General features: G+C 41.8%; 1 protein-coding gene across 1 annotated transcript in view; it reads right to left on the bottom strand.

The window, feature by feature from the left end:
• DAPP1 (dual adaptor of phosphotyrosine and 3-phosphoinositides 1) overlaps positions 1-18,470 on the bottom strand; it is a 45,633-nt gene that overhangs the window by 2,902 nt on the left and 24,261 nt on the right. The window contains exons 4-8 of the mRNA XM_055342356.1: positions 7,454-7,584; positions 5,102-5,149; positions 3,757-3,819; positions 2,682-2,767; positions 334-421 (exon numbers count right to left, since the gene is read on the bottom strand). Coding sequence (XP_055198331.1) covers positions 334-421; positions 2,682-2,767; positions 3,757-3,819; positions 5,102-5,149; positions 7,454-7,584 — 416 coding nt within the window. The remainder of the gene's footprint in view (positions 1-333; positions 422-2,681; positions 2,768-3,756; positions 3,820-5,101; positions 5,150-7,453; positions 7,585-18,470) is intronic.

The raw sequence follows: 18,470 nt of genomic DNA on the forward strand, positions 1-18,470 counted from the left end.
AAATATGTCAACTTTCCCCTAACTGACCTTCTGGTCCCATGGGACCTCCTCTGGGCAAGACTGGACCAGGCTGCACACTCAAAGGAAGACTAATGTACTTGAGGGCATGAGGCTAAGGCTCTGGGGCAGAGATCCCAGTGCAACTCTTTTCTCTCTTACCCCTGTCTACATGCCTTCTGTGTCTCATGAGAATAAACAGACTATTCCATGAGCCTGCCAGTGGACATCCCATTGATTCTTGGGGATAGTCTGACACTAGCAACAGAAATACATTTGAAATCATCAACATGTTACTTCTGAGTCCTAGGCATCCAGAGGACTTGTATAACTCACCAGTTTCCAGCGTAATATCTTGATCCACTCATCAGCTTCTACTCCTGTCTTTGCACAGAGATAAAATGTCCTGAATGGGAACACCAAGCTGATAAGACAAAAGAAACACATAAGATGCTCCAGATGGTTGCCTGAATATATTGGTTGAACAGTAATTAGAACATTCAACAGGAAAAAAAGAATCAACAAAGCTACTGGAAGAACTGGTGAATTCCAGCAAGTGGCAGAAATGTTGAGGAAGTTGTAGATTCATATCATCATCAACCAGATTTCTATTTTCTTTCTTTTGGGGGGGGCGGTGGTCAGATTTCAATTTTCTAATGAGAATTGGAAAAAGAAAAAACATGACCAGGACACCCCCAGATCCTTTTGTTGCTTATGTCTTAGACTGAATACAACACTCGTATTTATAATACAATATATAATATAATAAACACTTTGTGTTTATTCAGCTGATGTGTTAAATGACTCAGAACCTGTGCTGTGATTCAAAGAATAAGTAAGTCATATAAGAGTTTTCTGAAGAAACTCATTTGTGTTGGCTTGATTTGATGAGAAATGATCTCTCCTCTGTGGATGTAAGCAGTTTTAACTATTCAGAACACAGGAAAAAGGATAATAAATGTCTTCAACTATTCATTTTGCCTGCTCTGTCATGAGTTAATCTCTGCTGGAAGAAGACAAACTTTCCTACTCGCATGAAAAACTTATTCTAGGAATATGGTAACTCTTCATTGACTGTCTCTTTGGCTATATAGTCAAATCTTTTGACTAATAAGGTCAGCCCTAACTTACATCCTGCCTGTATTTCCTATCCTTACAGTTGGGATGCAAAACACTAAAAATCCTTTTTCCCTCCTCTCAAGAAAAAAAAAAAAAAAGCCTAAAAAGCCTTGAACTAAAATTCAGAAGGGTTTCTATAGCTTAAAGCCAAGCAGTATATCTTGTTTGTATCAGTAATTAATGTTGAATAGACAAGATGTAAGACCCTGTGCACAGAAGGTAAACCTTGATGTGAGGTCCAGGTGGGTGAGGAGCAGACAGTGGGGAGGTAGTGGTGCTACTGCGCACACACTGTATAAAACTTTCTGGAATTGTCATTGTTTGGTACTCCCTGTGAGAGACATTATTAATTGCCTATTAATGCAGATAATTTTTCCTTTCTTCTTGCTAACAGGACCCCAGGCAATAAATTATAATTAGTTGGGAGCAAATTATGATCTTACTAGTTTTCTAGCTTCCCCTGCTGCCAGCAATGGCCATGGGGCCCAGCCCTGGCCAATGAGATAGGAGGGGAAATCTGATAGAAGATTTCTGAGAAAATATCTGCCTTTGAGATCAAAAGGGACAGACATGGCCGATACCAACCCTCCATCCTTCATGACTGACATGAAAATGTGAGGCCTAAAGCTGGAGTAGCTCTCATGGACACTAAAGTAGCAAGCGAAACGTTAAAGGCCAGGAGAACTCTAGAGATGCTGGTGCTGATCTTGTCAAGCTAGCTGTCCGCCTCCTGATATTTTGTTATATAAGAAATAATGCCCCCGCTGGCTCGTATGGTTACTTTTAACTGAATTTTAAAAAGATACCCATTATTGGTTGATGTTACAGAATTAATGTTAATTTGGGGGGGGTAATAATGGTGAGATTTTTATTCTTAAAAAGTGTGTACTAGAGTATATAGGGGTAAAGTGCCATGATATCTCCAACTTATAATTCAATTGGTTCAGGACAAAAATGAATAGTGGTAAAACTGACAGGGCAAAATGTTAATGATGCATGTAGCTGAAGGGCATATGAATCTTTCAACATTTGTATGTTTGAAAAACATTAAAATAAAACTTGGTGGGAAATAAGACACTTCTTTTTCAAGACATTTTGCTTTTCCCAGTTTTCTAACTGGGAGTATATTCTAACCAATATACTGATTTGGTTAGAACAAAACACTTTTGTGTCATCTGCCAGAAATTGTCATAATAATACAAATCATTCATTGTTGGAGGCAACAAAGTTAAAAATAAAATTGAGTAAAAAAACTCCAAAGGAACAAGATGAGAATGGCATCCTGTTACACGTATACTTAGGCAGCATACCACATAAAAAACTGTAGCCACCAGACCTGCCTATTTGTTTAAGTCCCTTTAAATGAGCCATTATGTCACACTCAGCTGGAAGCACTCCTGACATATATGTCCTGTGTGTTAGTTAAATCCATGTCCCTCAGATCAGGACATTCATACACATAAGGACATTCAGGGTTTTTTCTTTCTTTCTTTCTTTTTTTATTCCTCAGCGAAAATAATTGGCAAGAAGACTTTTGAAATCATTTTCTTTACAAAACAACTTACCAAAAACAGTTTACCCTTTCCTGTGAATAATCAAATTGTACAGCCGAACACTCTGTCAAGTCTAAGATCCGAATTGGTTCTGGTGACTTAAAAGAAAAAAAAAAACAGCCTATTGTCATCACACACACACACACACACAAAAAAAAAACCACATAAATTTGTTCAGCACCTATTTCCCTAAAAATCTTCCACTATGTGCACCTGTCCATTTTATTTTCACTGAGGGGGCTGATCATGGAGAAGCTTACTAAGGGGTGTCATAACCCCTGGTTTGGGGATTGGCTAGTTATGAAACTGGATGTTAGAAAAAGATTGTCTTTATCAATTTAAATTTAACAGAGATGCATTTTAAATACAGAAGGGAATCATAGTTTTCTTTCATGTTTTTAAACTTATGTTTTCTCAGAAAATTGGGGTATGGAAAGTAAGAAGAAATAAAATAATTTCAAATTGGCTTAATGCAATGGGCATGGGAAACAGACATTGTTTTTTGTTTGTTTGTTTGTTTGTTTGAAGTAGGCTCAATGCCCAGCGTGGAGTTCATCTTGGGACTAGAACTCAAGACTCTGAGATCAAGACCTGAGCTGAGATCAAGAGTTGGACATTTAACCAACTGAGCCACTCAGGTGCCCCGAAATGGGGATATTTTTGATAAAGGGAGAAATTGCTGCAGAGAGAGCTAATACATGGTGACAAGAGAACAATCCCATTGCCCTAAGAGGATGATGCTGTGCGCTGGGAGCTAGTTGAGCCAGTTCAAAAGAGCAGTTGCTAGAACACACATCTCATCCTTGTGAAAGAACTCTGCTCGAGGCTCCTGGCTGGCTTAGTCCATGTAGCCTGCAGCTCTTGATCTTGATTGGGGTCATGAGTTTGAGCCTCATACGGGGTGTAGAGCTAACTTAAAAAGAAAAGAAAAACTCTGCCCATATCACAAATCAAGAATTCATATTTCCAAACATTTATTGGTGTTTCAGTTGCTCATAGAGAAAAAAATCAGAGCTCTCAAAGGCAGATGTTCCTTCCATCTAGAGAGCTGATTTTTAAAGGGAAAAGGTATTATCATGTTTCTCACCATCTGGTCTTTGAAGTATTTCAGTTCATTCCTGTGCAACGTGAACCATCTTGTTTTCCAGGTCTGAGGAAAAACAAAAACAAAAACAAAAACAAAAACATGTAGGTTTTGGATATGGGAATGCAGTATTTGAACTGGACCATTTCCTTTGATTTGAAAAGAATCTAAAAGATTAGCTACAATAAAATATTGTTATGGCAAAGTCATCTCTGAAGGAAAGTTTGAAAATACCTACAAAGACCAAAATGATTTCATACGTAGAGTTCATGATGAAGGCAGAGATATTGACAGATGTAAACAAATACAAAGAAATAGTCTATTATAAATATCCAAGGTGATTTATGACAAATCACTAAATGTTTATTAACTCTATGATAAGAATAGGTACCATTTTGTAAGCACCTATTATGGGCTAGATACTACCCTTGGAGATTTATATATATTACAAACTTTATACAATGCCAAATATTCTTGTTTAACAAATACACAAATTGAAGTTGAACAACCTCAAACTACATGATTTTCTAAGAGTTGTCTAAGAATTCCACAGTATTGGTAGCAGGTGCTGTTGGTTCCCACCTTCTCCCTCCTAGGTACTAACCGAACCCTCATCTTCTCTTGAGTGGAATGTGCCCAGTTAAAAGAAGTAACAGACAACTTAAAAATAAGTATGCTATAAGTATAAATACTTTCCACCCTTAGGGAGCATCCAGTCTAATAGGAACACAAGTAACAATATTTAGGTTAACGTCAAGCAGGTTAAGTTCCCTGACTCTTAAAATAGGGAGGAGTAGACATATTCTATGAAGGCCTTCTTAGCACATTAAAATGAAGTAGCGTACTTTGAAAGGCACAATTACATAAACGGAAGGACAGTTGGATGCCCCAGATTAGTAAAGTTTTAAGTTGTGCTTTCTTTGGGATTTTATAACATAGTTACATTAATGCCAGTGATGTTTTTGGCCTACTTTTAGGTAAACATTTTACACAATTTTGACTTCTTTGTTAAAAAAAAAAAAGAGGGAAATTTTCTAGAGTTAACTTGCTACTTTCATCCAGGATTGTTCCATTAAAAGGACTGTATGTTTTGGGGGCAGTGGCGGGTTGTAACAGTAACCTACTCTCCCACCTTTGACATTGCCAAAGAAAAGTCAAGTGACTTTCCAGAATGTTGACTAATATTAGTGATAAAGATCAACTCTTGAAACAGGAAAATATTATAACTGGGTCAAAATAGGCAATTATGCTTTTTTTTTTTTTAAAAAAAAAAAAAGGTCAAAGCAAGAATTTAGTCTACATGACATGTCTGTCTGTGGCCGGTGCTAGCAAAAACATGTCTTCTTACCTTGACCAGGCCCCCCTGTTTGGTGAGGTAACCTTCTTTGGTGCCCAGCTGAAAAAGAAAGAAACTCCAAGTAAAGCCCAGAACTATTACAACATGATTTTTGTCTTTCTGTTTCGGTCCTATTTGAACATGAAACACCCGGTTTGCCTTTGACCTTTGACCTTAGACCTCTGTGGGTGCAGCCTCTGTGGCTCCGCGGTTTAGCGCCACCTTCAGCCCAGGGTGTGATCCTGGAGAGGTCAAAGGTCAAAGGCAACCAGGCTCCCCCAATTCCTCACCACTGTTTTAAAAACTCCATTATACAGATACTTCTATGTAGAGTCATATTGAGATATTAGGGCAGGAGAATCTATCCGATACTTGGAGTAAGCAAAGAAGGGAAGCAATAAGCCTTGCAGAATTGGGTTAAGAGGTTTATTTCCACCCAAGTATGCTACCTCTCATGCTCACACCCACTCTACAGATTAGGTCCTGCATTTTACTGTTGATAAAGAACACGTGTAGTAGGGTATGGTCCAACTGACCCTGAGTGAGGACCTTCAGGGTAAGTGCAGTAAAGGAGACTGTGAAGCTACATTGACAGGACAGATGTTGAGGTGACTGGTGGCAGGGTGAGGGTTCTCCAAGGCCTTCCATGTTGTTCCATAAAGAGGAAAGTCAGGGAAGGGACGGGTGGGTTGGCTGGAAATCAAAGAATTGATTGGGAGGTAAGTCCTGCTCTGTTCTTTGGTCTCTTTTGACTGGAGACTATTTATTGTCTTGCTTTCCTAACCTTGCTAGTTTGATGAGTCTTCCTACAACTGTAACAAAGCTAAAATATCGCTTTCAATCAGTTTCCAGGATTTTTATTTTTGAGTGGATGTAGCACAGAAACAAAAATGTAACATGCGCCACGAACCAGGCTAGGCTACAAAGCTACAAAGACAAGCTATGATTCTTATCCTGAGAAGTGTCAGGCCACCAGGGAAGGCAGATGCATGCCTAGGTAGTTAGCACCCCCCACCCAGCCCCCCTGGGTGATGGTTGCAGGACAAAGGCAAGCAGAGGGTGCTCCCAGCACAAAAGAGGGCCACTTTATAAAGAAAGCAAGGAGGGGCCCAGGAAGGCTTTCTGAGAGACACTGGTCTCTGATGCCAGTCTTGAAGGGTGATGAGGGGATAGCTGCGGGGGGTGGGGGGACAGTGCGGGCAGAAGGAGCGCAGAGAAATGCACTTTGTTGTGAGCCTGGGAATGGCACAGGTGAGACTGGAGGGACCAGGTGGGCCAGAGGACAGCAGGCACCACGGAAGGTTAAGCAGGGAGGTCATGTGATCCATCTGCTTTTTAAGAAGGATCTCCGTGGTGGCAGGGTAGAAGGGTGGAAAAGGTACTGCAGACAGGAGGGCCACACATTTATAACTGTCATTTGTAGCGGAGTGTCTTCGAGGGATGCCGTTTCCAAGGGTAGAGTCGGCTCTCTGCATTTCTTCTGTGGGTTGCCTTCTTTCTGATCCGCACAAATCCTGATGCTCCTCTTACAGCAGGAGCATTTGACAAAGCAGGAAGGGAGAAGGACAGGGGAGCCCTGAGCACCGTGAGGGGACCGGGCGGTGCCGGGAGGAATGTTTGCAGGGTCACAGCTCACAGGACCAGCGGAAATGGGCTCTTGAAAGACAATGAGCGCTCGGGCTTCCCTGAAACTGAACAAGGGCCACGGCCCACGTTGCAAAGAAGTGCAAATGTTTTCTGTCCGTACCTCTCCTTCAGTGAAGGAGAGAAAAAAAAAATAGGAAAAAACAACATCCTCGGGTTTTATAGTCAACGTGTGAATATTTTTCTTCCGCAGACAATTGAAATGTAAATTTCTTTTTTCTGAATATAGGGAACTTGTGGGAGAATTACAGTTTAGCCAACCACGTGAACACCAGCATCTTTCGTCCATCCTAAGTCAGGACGGGAATAGACGTGCCACTTTCAGTGTTTACAGTCCCATCACTATGGCATTGTATTTCTTTCTTTTTTTTTAAATTTTTATTTATTTATGATAGTCACACAGAGAGAGAGAGAGAGAGAGAGAGGCAGAGACACAGGCAGAGGGAGAAGCAGGCTCCATGCACCGGGAGCCCGACGTGGGATTCGATCCCGGGTCTCCAGGATCGCGCCCCGGGCCAAAGGCAGGCGCCAAACCGCTGCGCCACCCAGGGATCCCTGGCATTGTATTTCTTGAGGATTTACCCTGGATCAGAGGAAATGAGTCATGGGCTTCAAACTTTATGTTCCTTTCCAGGTTTTATAACCCAAGTTAGAGTTTTCATGTGAACAAACGAATGTTTAAGAGTGTGTGACGGCCGCGGCGGATGGGGAGCCACTTACAGAAGGTGCAGTGGGCACGAGGTCATTCTCCGTTCTTCCCGTCTGCATTGCTGTGTGAACCCGGACAGACTCATAAATGGAAGGTTCTTCCACTTTCCTCGGATAGGGGTGTTTCAGGACAATCAGAGTGCCTGGGTGAAGACAAAAGAACATATCAGAAGAGTAGACCCGGAAAGAAGGTCCCAATGCTAACAAGCAGAGACCTGGGGCTAGATTTTAGCCTCTTGTTTTTAGATCTTTTCCCGTGTTCATTTTCTTGACGTTTATCAAGTACCAACTATGTGCCAGGCACTTAGGGTGGACACTGGAGATATAAAGCATGATGAGATGATTTCTGTTCTCCTAGTGCTCAGGCAAAACTAGCAACAGATGTCAATAAACAGGTAGTCATTTAAGTGGACAGGGTGATGACATCAGTGTCAGAGATGCAGACGACACATGCCAGGGACGCCCGGGGGCCCGAAGACCCCTTCTATGGAACACTTTGGAAAAGCCTTCACGAAGGAGGCTACATGGGTCCAGACTTTAAGGTATAATTGGAAATCTTCCAGGTAGGCTTTATAAAGGCCGTGAAAGTAAAACCCAACAAATGCACTGGGGTATGAGAGGATTTATTCCATGGTTTCAGAACAAACTTGTAACAAATCAGTGGATCTCAAAAAAAGCAGACTCGTTGCATTTTCCCTACTGTCTCCTACCACCTGATTAATAAAATAAGCTACATGGGAATTTGCTTTGCTCAAGTGAACATGACCTGAACCAGCATATGTACGATTGCCTTCACTTCCATTTGGAGGAAGAGGACTGGGCAGAAAAAGGGCCAGTCTTTGGGGGCTTGGGTGATCCCTCCAAGGCTGAGAGCACTTCTTCTTTTTTTTTTTTTTTTTTAATTTAAAAAAAAATTTTTTTTAATTTGTTTATGATAGTCACACACACATACAGAGAGAGAGAGAGAGAGAGAGAGAGAGAGAGAGGCAGAGACACAGGCAGAGGGAGAAGCAGGCTCCATGCACTGGGAGCCCGACGTGGGATTCGATCCCGGGTCTCCAGGATTACGCCCTGGGCCAAAGGCAGGCGCCAAACCACTGCGCCACCCAGGGATCCCACTGAGAGCACTTCTGACTCAACACTTCTAACCATCCCCCCTCTATACTCTTCCCTTCTCCCAATCAATTAGCTGATCGGGAACCAGATAACTTACAAAAAGAGTGAGTTAAGGGTTTCTTCCCTCTTGCTATGGTGTCTTGCTTTTTATTTTACTGGAGTCTTGTAAAAGGCAGGCCTGAGATTGTACCAGACCCTGGGGGAGATATCAAGAATTCAGTAATGTATTCAACAAGTATTTATTGCCAGATAAATTGTTGCCAGACACTTGTCCAGGTAATGAGGATACAACAGCAAACAAAGAAGATACAGCACCTGGTCCTCTGGTAGGGGAACCAGAAAAAAAAAAAAAAAGAAAAGAAAAAGAAAAGAAATAGAATACATCAGGTGAGAGCAGTGTTCTGGAAATCCTAATAGAGCAAGATAAAGACATAAGGCAGGTGATGAAGGTGGTGTTGGGGGAAGAATGATATTTCATGGGGGTGGTCAGAAAGGCTTCTTTGAAAAGGTTTTTTGAAAGATTATAGATAGTGTGGACCTTGAACTGGAGTAAGAAGGAGATAATAAGGACACAGAGAGATCACCTCTGCAGTTAAAAAGCACAAGATAATAATACTACACCTAAAACAAAGCCAAACCATTCTATGGTGCTCGGCGCTCAAGTATGCATGACGTACTGACTGCAAAAACACAACTGTGGCATCTGAGAGCGGACCAACGTGACACTTGAAAAGGGGCCCTGAGAAAAGCCAGGAGAGGGTCTCTGACTTTGCCCCCAGACAAGAATGAGACCCTGACCTCCTCCCTCTTCTACATCCTGTTCACAACTGTAGCATTGGGATCACAATGAAAAATGGCTTTCGCAGCTATCAGAAGCCCCTGTCCTTCCCTTGCACATCGTCAGCGCTCTTTTGTCAATGTGATCCTTTCATGAGAACAGATCCAGTCATATCAGGACAAGGGGCCAGTTACAGTTTTACAGTCATAATGAAAGCAGAGACGCCTAAATCAAGAGCAGCCGTTGTACAGGCTCAGGGGCTCTGTGACACAATCAGCAAGCCAGATGCTTGGTGAGTGTGGGGTTGGCTCCAGGTGACTCTCCCCAGAGACTCACCCCTAGCGATGTGCCCAGCGGTCACCATGGCATCATGGAAAGAGCCTCTACTGGCGCTCAGTACCTATTGACCCTGGGCAGTCAGTCTAGCTCCTGTTTCCTCCCCAGACACGTGAGAATAATGACCCTTTCTTCACAAGGCTGTTTGAGGCACCGAATAAAAAGTGTTTGCGAAAGGATTATGAAAATGTTAGATGTTATTATGCTTTGATATAGAGTATTTTTAAATTCGTAAATGAAAACCCAACGATTGCATCTTTGGAACATGAATTTTTAAATGTCGAGTTAAAAAAGACCCATGTGTGACATTCTGCCAAGAATAAAATGGCAGAGTCTAGAAGCCACTGACTACAGCTTGAAGACGAATGAGTGCCTCCTAAGCCCTTCCATCTGAGTGCGGGAGAGGGGACTGGAGCCCAGGGCTCCAAGCAGCTCACAGGTTAGAAAAAATATGAAATCTTAATGCTTTCTTTTCAACGATGATGCTAAATTTTCATCTGTTTCCATATGTTTAATATGAAAATATATTTCTTTAATGATGCCTTAGAGAGATGTGCCTGGTCAATCCTGTTTTTGTCCACAACCAGGCATACCACCTATAGTGGTTTCCTATTGCTTCTGTAACAAGTTACCGCAGTTGTAGTGACTTAAAATAACTTGAATTTATTATCATATAGTTCTGAAGGTCAGAAGTCTGAAATGGGTCTCACTAATCTAAAAATCAAGGTATTAGCAAGGGCTGCTTTCCTTTGGGAAAGGCTCTAGGGGAGAATCCATTCCTTGTCTTTTCTAGCTTCTAGAGGCTGCCAGCATTTCTTCCCTGGCGGCCCCATTCCTCCCTCTTCAAAGCCAGCAACAATGCGTGTGAGGCCTGCCCACGTTGCCATGTGTCTGGGGTCTCCCTCTACTGCCTCCATCTTTCACTTATAAGGGCTTGCAATTAGAATGGGCCTGCCTGGAAAACCCAGGATAACCTCCCCATCCAAAGTCAGCTAATAGTCCTAATTCCATCTGCAAAGTTAATTCCCTCTTACCAGGTAACGTAACATATTCACAGGTCCAGGAAGAGATGTGGGCATCTTTGGGGGGGCTATTATCTTGTCTACCACAGTATTAGTGCCTGGGAGGTAAGCATAGACTTGAGGGCCAGTTGTGCTATATTCTAAGGATCTCTGGGTGGGGGTGCTGCTTATAGCCACAAAACTATAACCACTTGGTATTATAAAGCCACTGTCTTTTCAACAGGTGCATTTCCCAACCCTGTGAGTCCCTTCAGGGCAGGTATGGTCCCAAATTTATGTTTGTAGCTCCATCTCCTGGTACAGATGCTGACATAATGAAGGATTGATCAGTGATTGGGTAAATAAATGCCATAGTAATTCAGGTTTAAGTCAGAGAAGAGCCTGGAAGGAACCAGCCTTGCCAGGGCCACGATGACCCTGCCCTGGGGGCAAGGACAGGACCACAAAGACATGTACAGCTGTTCACATTTCCAGTGGGGGGAGGGATCAAATTCTATTTCAAAAACCTCTTCTAAAGTTTAACCAACAAAAGCTAAACTGAGGGAAATGATAATGAGTCAACAGGAAAGTAGAATTGAGTATAGATTGATTTTTACTAGTAAGACGGTGAATGAGGCTAGATTGAATGGTGGAAGGAAGAAAATGGCAATCTGCTCATAAAACGATAGCTCCCATGGATAATCCTGCCTCCTAAAGATAGATCTTCTTAGCTGACCATTCTGCCCAAGGAGAAAACAATACATAGGCTTCTTGGCATGGCTGCTGGGTTTACGATGATCTCGTCTTCTGTAGAAACTGCCCCATCCTCTACACCAGGGTAGATCCTCACAGGCCCTGGGTGTCCCCCACAAACACCTCACCCGGGTACAGTCATGGGATCCACTCCCCGGGGATCTAATTAGTTACTTCTCTGAAGAGAAGGCCCACTAACTTCAGTTTCTGAGCTACGTGAAGGAGACTGTTCTTTCCTGCCTTTGACATAAAACCTCGTCTCAGGAAAGCTGGGTAGAGGTACATTTTTGAGGTGATCAGAGCAGGACCAAGGGAAGCATTTCAGTTCGCTGAAAGCTTCAGAGTTGGTATGATCACAGGGCTGATTCTTTATTGTGTCTTGGTGTTCATCCCACCTTTATATTCTGGGACGGAATAGTAATATCCTTAACAAAATAAAATAAAATAAAATAATAAAATAAACCAGAAAAATCCACTTCTCTCCCTGTACTTCTCTTGACCCATTGTTTTTCAATCAAAAGAAAGTTATAGAATATAGCCACCACAGACTCGTTCTATTTCCACCCAAGGCTCCATAAAGGAGGAACTTGGGGTTAGTGATATTCAGGCCAAGTTAACTCCAGGATTTGATCAGAAGGTTTGGTTAAAGCAAAAAGGAGGCAGGGGCTGGTAAAGGGAGGAGAGAGGAAACTCTACCGCCACAGGTCTTGGAAACCTGGCTGCGAGTTTCACTTCAGTTTCTGAGCTACATGAAGGAGATTGCTGCTTCCTGCCTTTGACATGAAACTTTGGGTTTCAGAAGCATTCGGTGGAGGTACATTTTTGAGGTGATCAGAGAGGGACCGAGGCAGGCATTTCAGTTTGCTTTGACTGAACTGCTACCTTACAGGACACCCACTCTGTATGTAACACTGTGAGATTGCATCGAAGGACTCCCTCGCTTGTATTCCTGCAGGACCTCAGGAACACAGCAAGGACGGTCTCAGGCCACAGGCATCGGGGTGATATCTGAAACAGAGTAGTGCAAGAGCACACAAAGCTCTTAAAAGGGAAACTTCTATTTAGAGTATTTCTTTTATGCATTAAAGCTAGTGCTTAACCCATCAGGTTTCTCAGCTAGACTGGAAAATGTTTGAAGGTGAGGATGATATCTGGTTCCTCACTATATTGTCAGTAGTAATAGTGTGCAGCTCACAGGTGGCCCCCAATACATATTTGCTGAATTAAATGAAAACAAGACCACATCCATCCACGTTTCGTTATTGCCCTCGGGCTCAGAAAACACACTTTGCGACTGGCATATCCGTGACAGGTTCCCCTGTCCCCTCCTGCCAGTGGGAAATGGTTTTCTAGAGAGAACGACAGGAATATTCAGGATCTTTTCTCCTTTCTTCTTTGCAACCTGCTCTGCAGATGAACTTGAACCCATCGTAAAATGGTGCTGGTGAAACTATGTTCATTTACATAGTCAGGGGCTTTAATTTTCCATTTCCAGCCTCACAGGGAGAACTACACAGAGGAATGAAAAAGCAAATGAGTCAGCCAGGTCAGAAGATTCTGTGAAAATACCCAAGTCAAGTCAGGTCATTCTTTCTGGAGCGGTCGCTTGATCTGACCTTTCATCTGAATCCACTGTGGGAACTGGCTTAAAATTTGGAGATGACATAAACATTTGATAAACACAAATTCAATCGTCCCTCACTAACCCTTCATGATACACCAAGGAATGTACAACCCTTGCATATGATACGTTGGGGTGAATTACTATAAAAATGCTTCATTAAAAACAGCAATAATGATTATTTATGCCATGCTAAGAATTATTTTTATGGTCTTACATACCTAATCTCATTCAATCTTCAACAGCAAGTCATGAACTATTAAGGCATGAACTATTAGATCATCGGCTCTAATTTATAAGATGATGAAACTGAATCTCAGAGAGGTTACATAATTTGCCCAAGGGCATCCAGCTGGTGAGCGGCAGAGCCTGGCGTCGAACTGGGAGTTCCTGTGTTTACTCATGATAGAACATATTATTCTCAGCCGTGGTGGCCACACCATGGAAACTCTCTGTGGCCCATGAGATGTTGTACTCTATCGCGGGCAGGAGAGCATACACAGAAACGAAAATCAAAGAAACGGATTCTTTAGGAGGCAGCTTGAGGAAAGGAGATGTGAGTTTTTGCCTCAACATTTCTCACCAGGCCTCAGTTTTTTCTTTTGTAGGGGAAAAATGAGATGGCCTGTGGACTCCCTTCCCATCCTAATATCCTAGAAATGTAGTTAAACACCCAGGCCCAAGGCAGGGGCAAGAATTATGAGGACGCTTAGTAACCAAAGGTGTGTCCTTTTTCCTATACATGGACAGTGTCCACTTGAAGCGCTCCCTTCCTGATGTCATTGTGTCTTCGTGCCTCATTTTCCTTTTCTTCCACCTTCCCATTCACACTTCACATAAATATGACGGGCCTACATAGGTTTTCTAGCCAGCCTTTTTCTGTTTCAAGATTTCCTCCAGCATAGTTTCTCAAATGGCAATTCATGTAAATAAAATAAGAACAGCAGTAACTACAAAGACGAAGCTCAAACTGATTAACATGCTGTAGGACAACGGCTTCACATCACATCCCGAAAGTACTGCTGCAGACCTTTTAGAAGAGCCTGGGGATAGCCCTGCCGTGTCCTATGAACAGGCTCCAATGTCGCTGTGATGGGGATCTTCCCACCCAAACCTACTCGAGGTCACACTGTGCCGTGGCGATGTCGTGCTGCCGTGTCACCCGTAGGCCACTGGAAAGTCCCGGTGCTTCAGCACACGGTGGGCCTGGACTCCACTCCCAGCTCTGCTGCTCGCCAGCTGTGCTCCCCTTGGCCAAATAACTCAAAATGTCTGTTTTTATTTCCTCATCCGAAAGTGGGACCACTTTCACATTATTGTGGGTGTTTCAGAAGATTCAGTAATTTGATGTATGTGAAAACATCCAATAGAATGCTCGGAGGAGAGTAAGCACCCCACGAATGGTGCTTCCCTTTCCTTCCTTGCCTGCTTTTTCCTTTTTCAAGCACACATCATTACAAACTAAGAAAATTTCCTTTTTTGGCAAGCATACACTGAAGAAGTGATTCTTGGTTGTGGTTTGGCAAAATTCTGAGTTGTCGCCAATTATTTTCAGAAATGTCACACAACTCCCAAACTCCAATGAATTTTAACTTAATTTTAAATACCATCTGGGTAAAAAAGGCTGGCGTTACAAAATAAAATAATAATAACTATAGTGGTTTACCGAGAGGTTGGGAATCCCCACATTAAGACAAAAAGAGAAGTGGAAATTTGACATTTAAGAAAGAACCAGATAGGATCTTCAAAACTGAGAACCAATTATTATAAAGGGTAAGCACAAACAAGGCACTTGACTTGTTATCATATGCTTTCATGCTAGGTAGGTGATTAAAGTCACCGCACAATAATTTCTATAATAAATTATATATGACTATTTCACATACAGCATTCTAATAGAAATCAAAGGTAATGAGAAAGGTAAGTTTTGTTCTAATAATATTTGGACTTTTAAGGATAAAGAAATGCTGCGAAGGGTGTCTTAGGTTAGGCATCTCCCCTTCAGTTCAGGTCATGATCTTAGGGTCCTGGGATTGAGCCCCGAGTTGGGCTGCGCACTCCACCCTCAGTGGGAAGTCTGCTGCTCTCTCTCACTCTCTCTCTCTCTCTCTCAAATAAATAAATTAAATAAGACAAATACTGTCTAAATTTTCAAGGTTATGTGTATTAAACTTAGCTAATTACAAGAAGATACAGTAAAAATTAATAATGGACCTAAAGTATCAATGCTAATAAAGAAGTCTCAAATTTCCAAGTCTACTTAAGTTGAATTTCAAATCTATGTACAAATATGAAGGAAGTTTTACATAGCAGCTTATGATTACAAATGAAAAGTCAAAATCTGAATTTAATCATTACTGAGCATACATACAACATTTCAAATGATACTTTGTATAAACTTTGGAAGTAAAAATTCATTGTCAGAACTTTGCTGGTTGCAGTGTTGCAATGCAGGCTTGGGTAATGAGATAAATGGGAAAGCAACATGAAATGATGAAATGTGGATAATTATTAGCATTTATTCTTTTTTTTTTAAAGATTTTATTCATCCATTCATGAAAGACACAGAGAAAGAGAAAGAGAGAGAGAGAGAGAGAGAGAGAGAGAGAGAGAGGCAGAGACACAGGCAGAGGGAGAAGCAGGCTGCATGCAGGAAGCCCGATGTGGGATGTGGGACTGGATCCTGGGACTCCGGGATCACGCCCCAGGCCAAAGGCAGGTGTTAAACCGCTGAGCCACCTGAGGATCCCCCATCATTTATTCTTTTACATACTGGGATGTATGATCAGGGTACGACACTGACAAAAATCCCTCTTTTCATAGGATTTACTTACTAGTGCAAAGATTTTTTTTTTTAAAGATTTTATTTATTTATTCATGAGAAACACACAGAGAGAGGCAGAGACACAGGCAGAGGGAGAAGCAGGCTCCCTCTGGGGAGCCTGATGCGGGACTGAATCCCAGGACTCCAAGATCATGACCTGAACCAAAAGCAGATGCTCAACCACTGAGCCACGCAGGTGCTTCTCAAATATTTTTTTTATTTTTAATTTTTTTGCAAAGATTTTTTTAAAGTGAATTTTGCAATATGTTAGAAGATAAAAGAGCCACTGAGGGAAAGTAAGGGAAAAGAGCATGCCGGATGTTTTTATGATATACTTGGGAAATGATTGGGATTTGACAATCAGAAATATCTTAAGAGTGTTTATGGGTGTTACTAAGGAGAAATTAGAGTGAACAAAAACTTTCACAGAGATTGGAAAGGTTAAATGCAAATTATAGCAAGGAAAATTATAATAATAGGACATTGAGGTTGTCAGGAGGTTTAGATCTTGCTTAGGAAATCTTCACTCTTCAGATTAGGAAACAAATATTGAGAATTTAAAGAATAGAGACTAGAAATAGAATAGGAAAAAAGGTATCTTAAAATAGTATTATTCCCTTGAGGTTAACACTTTTACCTCTCCTGAATACAAACATTCTTTTAGAACCCAGAGCCTAAGGGGAAGCTGGGTTTCCCTCAATGTTATATACAGCTGTAAGGCGAAATGGAAGGCTATTGGCTATTTGGAGGTCCTCCCCGTTTCCCCTGGGGGCAATGCCATACCAGCCAGTGGATAAGTGTGGGGAAGTCTCTCTTAAATACATTCATTCTCCAGGCACTGCAGCGGGGGATGCTGGCATGACAGAGATTTGGGAGAAAAGGAGGGGGCTGAAATACCCAGTTCTATTCCTTTCCATTCCTAAGATCTGGAGGTAAGACTCTAGGCAGGCCTCATCCATGGTGCAGACAAATACTTCCCCTGGTATCTTTAATCAAATGAAAACTTTAAGAATTGGCACTTCATCTGATGGTAAGCAAGAAATCGTCAGCCTGCAGGTTTCCCAATCACTAGGAGTCAAAACCAGGAGCCAATACTTAAATGAATAAGAAGAGATCTATTTTTAGAAGGTGGCATCCTGGTTTCCATTCACTGTTATTCACAGGTCACAGTGCTGACTGTGGCTTCTGAAAATCTGCTGGGCTTAAGAGTCATCATGACTTCAGCACGTTATCTTGTTTCCTGAGGCCTATTACTCCCAGAGGGGCACAACTAGAGCATTCATTTGTCATGGGTTTTTCCCCTTGTTCCCGGCCTCAGTGGCTTTGCCTTCATCTGGCTGTGACAGATAAGAGGAATATTTCAGAGTTAGGGGAACCTAACTGAAGGGCTGGAGTTAGTAAGCCTAGTACATACCCATAAACATCAAGAGCCTATAGCAGGGGTTCAAATAATAACACATTCTCTGATGGATAACGAATAGAACAAAGAAGATACAGCAGGGAGGATAAAAATCTTAGTTTCCTGAGTTTTACTGCAATAAATAAAGTAGTGATGGCAATGTTAATGATACAGCAAACTTTGGCTTTGGATAAACCACCATAGGAATCAGGATTATACCCTTTTTTTCCCCAATCCCTAATGGATTAATGGTAAACCTTAGTTACATTAATGTCTTTACAGGGGAATTTAACGTATTTACAGGAAATTTCATTGTCCTGAATTCAATGTCAAGGAGCTTTGACTTTGGACAAGTTGTAGGTGATGCTTTTGCCTGGATATTGGACCTGTGGCGGAAAGTTTCAACCAGAAACCATTACATTCACTTTGATCTTAAAGTTTTTTGAGACATTTCGATAGGTAGAATGTATACTTTCTCCCTAACTTGGAGAAAGTTCAGAGAATGATCAAAGGAGTTAAAAATAGAGTCTAGAAGGAGAGTTTAAAAGAAGAAAGCTGACGTTGCTTGGAGGAAAAAAAAAGCTAGAAGATAACCTTTATCATGGCTTTGAAGCTACACAGAGTTCCCACTCACAGTTATCCATCCAGCCATCCATTCACTCACCCAAAGTGTCATGCTCTGTAGCGGGACCTGGGGCGTATGGAGAAGGACACACCCAATAGCAGATAAAACAAAGTCTTTAGCTTCAAAAATCTCTCCTCAATTTCTAGTGACCAAGAAGTGAATAAAATTGGGCATAGAGTTGGAAACAAGTAGGAAGTCTGAAGTGAAGGGATTTGAGAAATTGGCATTGGCATGCCAATGACAAAGTAGCGGTGGAAATAAATAAATGCTATGTGTTTATGAGAATTACTGCTGGTTAAATGGTGAAGTAATTATCAGGGCCGATTGGAAGAATTTCCACCAGAAAAAAAAAATATAGCTTCAATTTTGTAGTTTGGAATATTCTATCATAGGCCTTGTGTGGTCAGTATAAAGTAAGGCAACTATTTTGTGGTTTCCCCTGTGCTTTTCATCTATACTTGATACTGTGTGATTCATATCAGGTTCTATCCAGGCCACAGAAACAGCAGAAAAGGAAAAACCAGTGGTGGCATTTTTCCCTACCACAGTGAAGGTAACAGAAAGCCCACTGGTCAT

Source organism: Nyctereutes procyonoides, unplaced genomic scaffold, assembly GCF_905146905.1.
Source record: "Nyctereutes procyonoides isolate TBG_1078 unplaced genomic scaffold, NYPRO_anot_genome, whole genome shotgun sequence".
In the NCBI taxonomy this organism is placed as follows: Eukaryota; Metazoa; Chordata; class Mammalia; order Carnivora; family Canidae; genus Nyctereutes; species Nyctereutes procyonoides.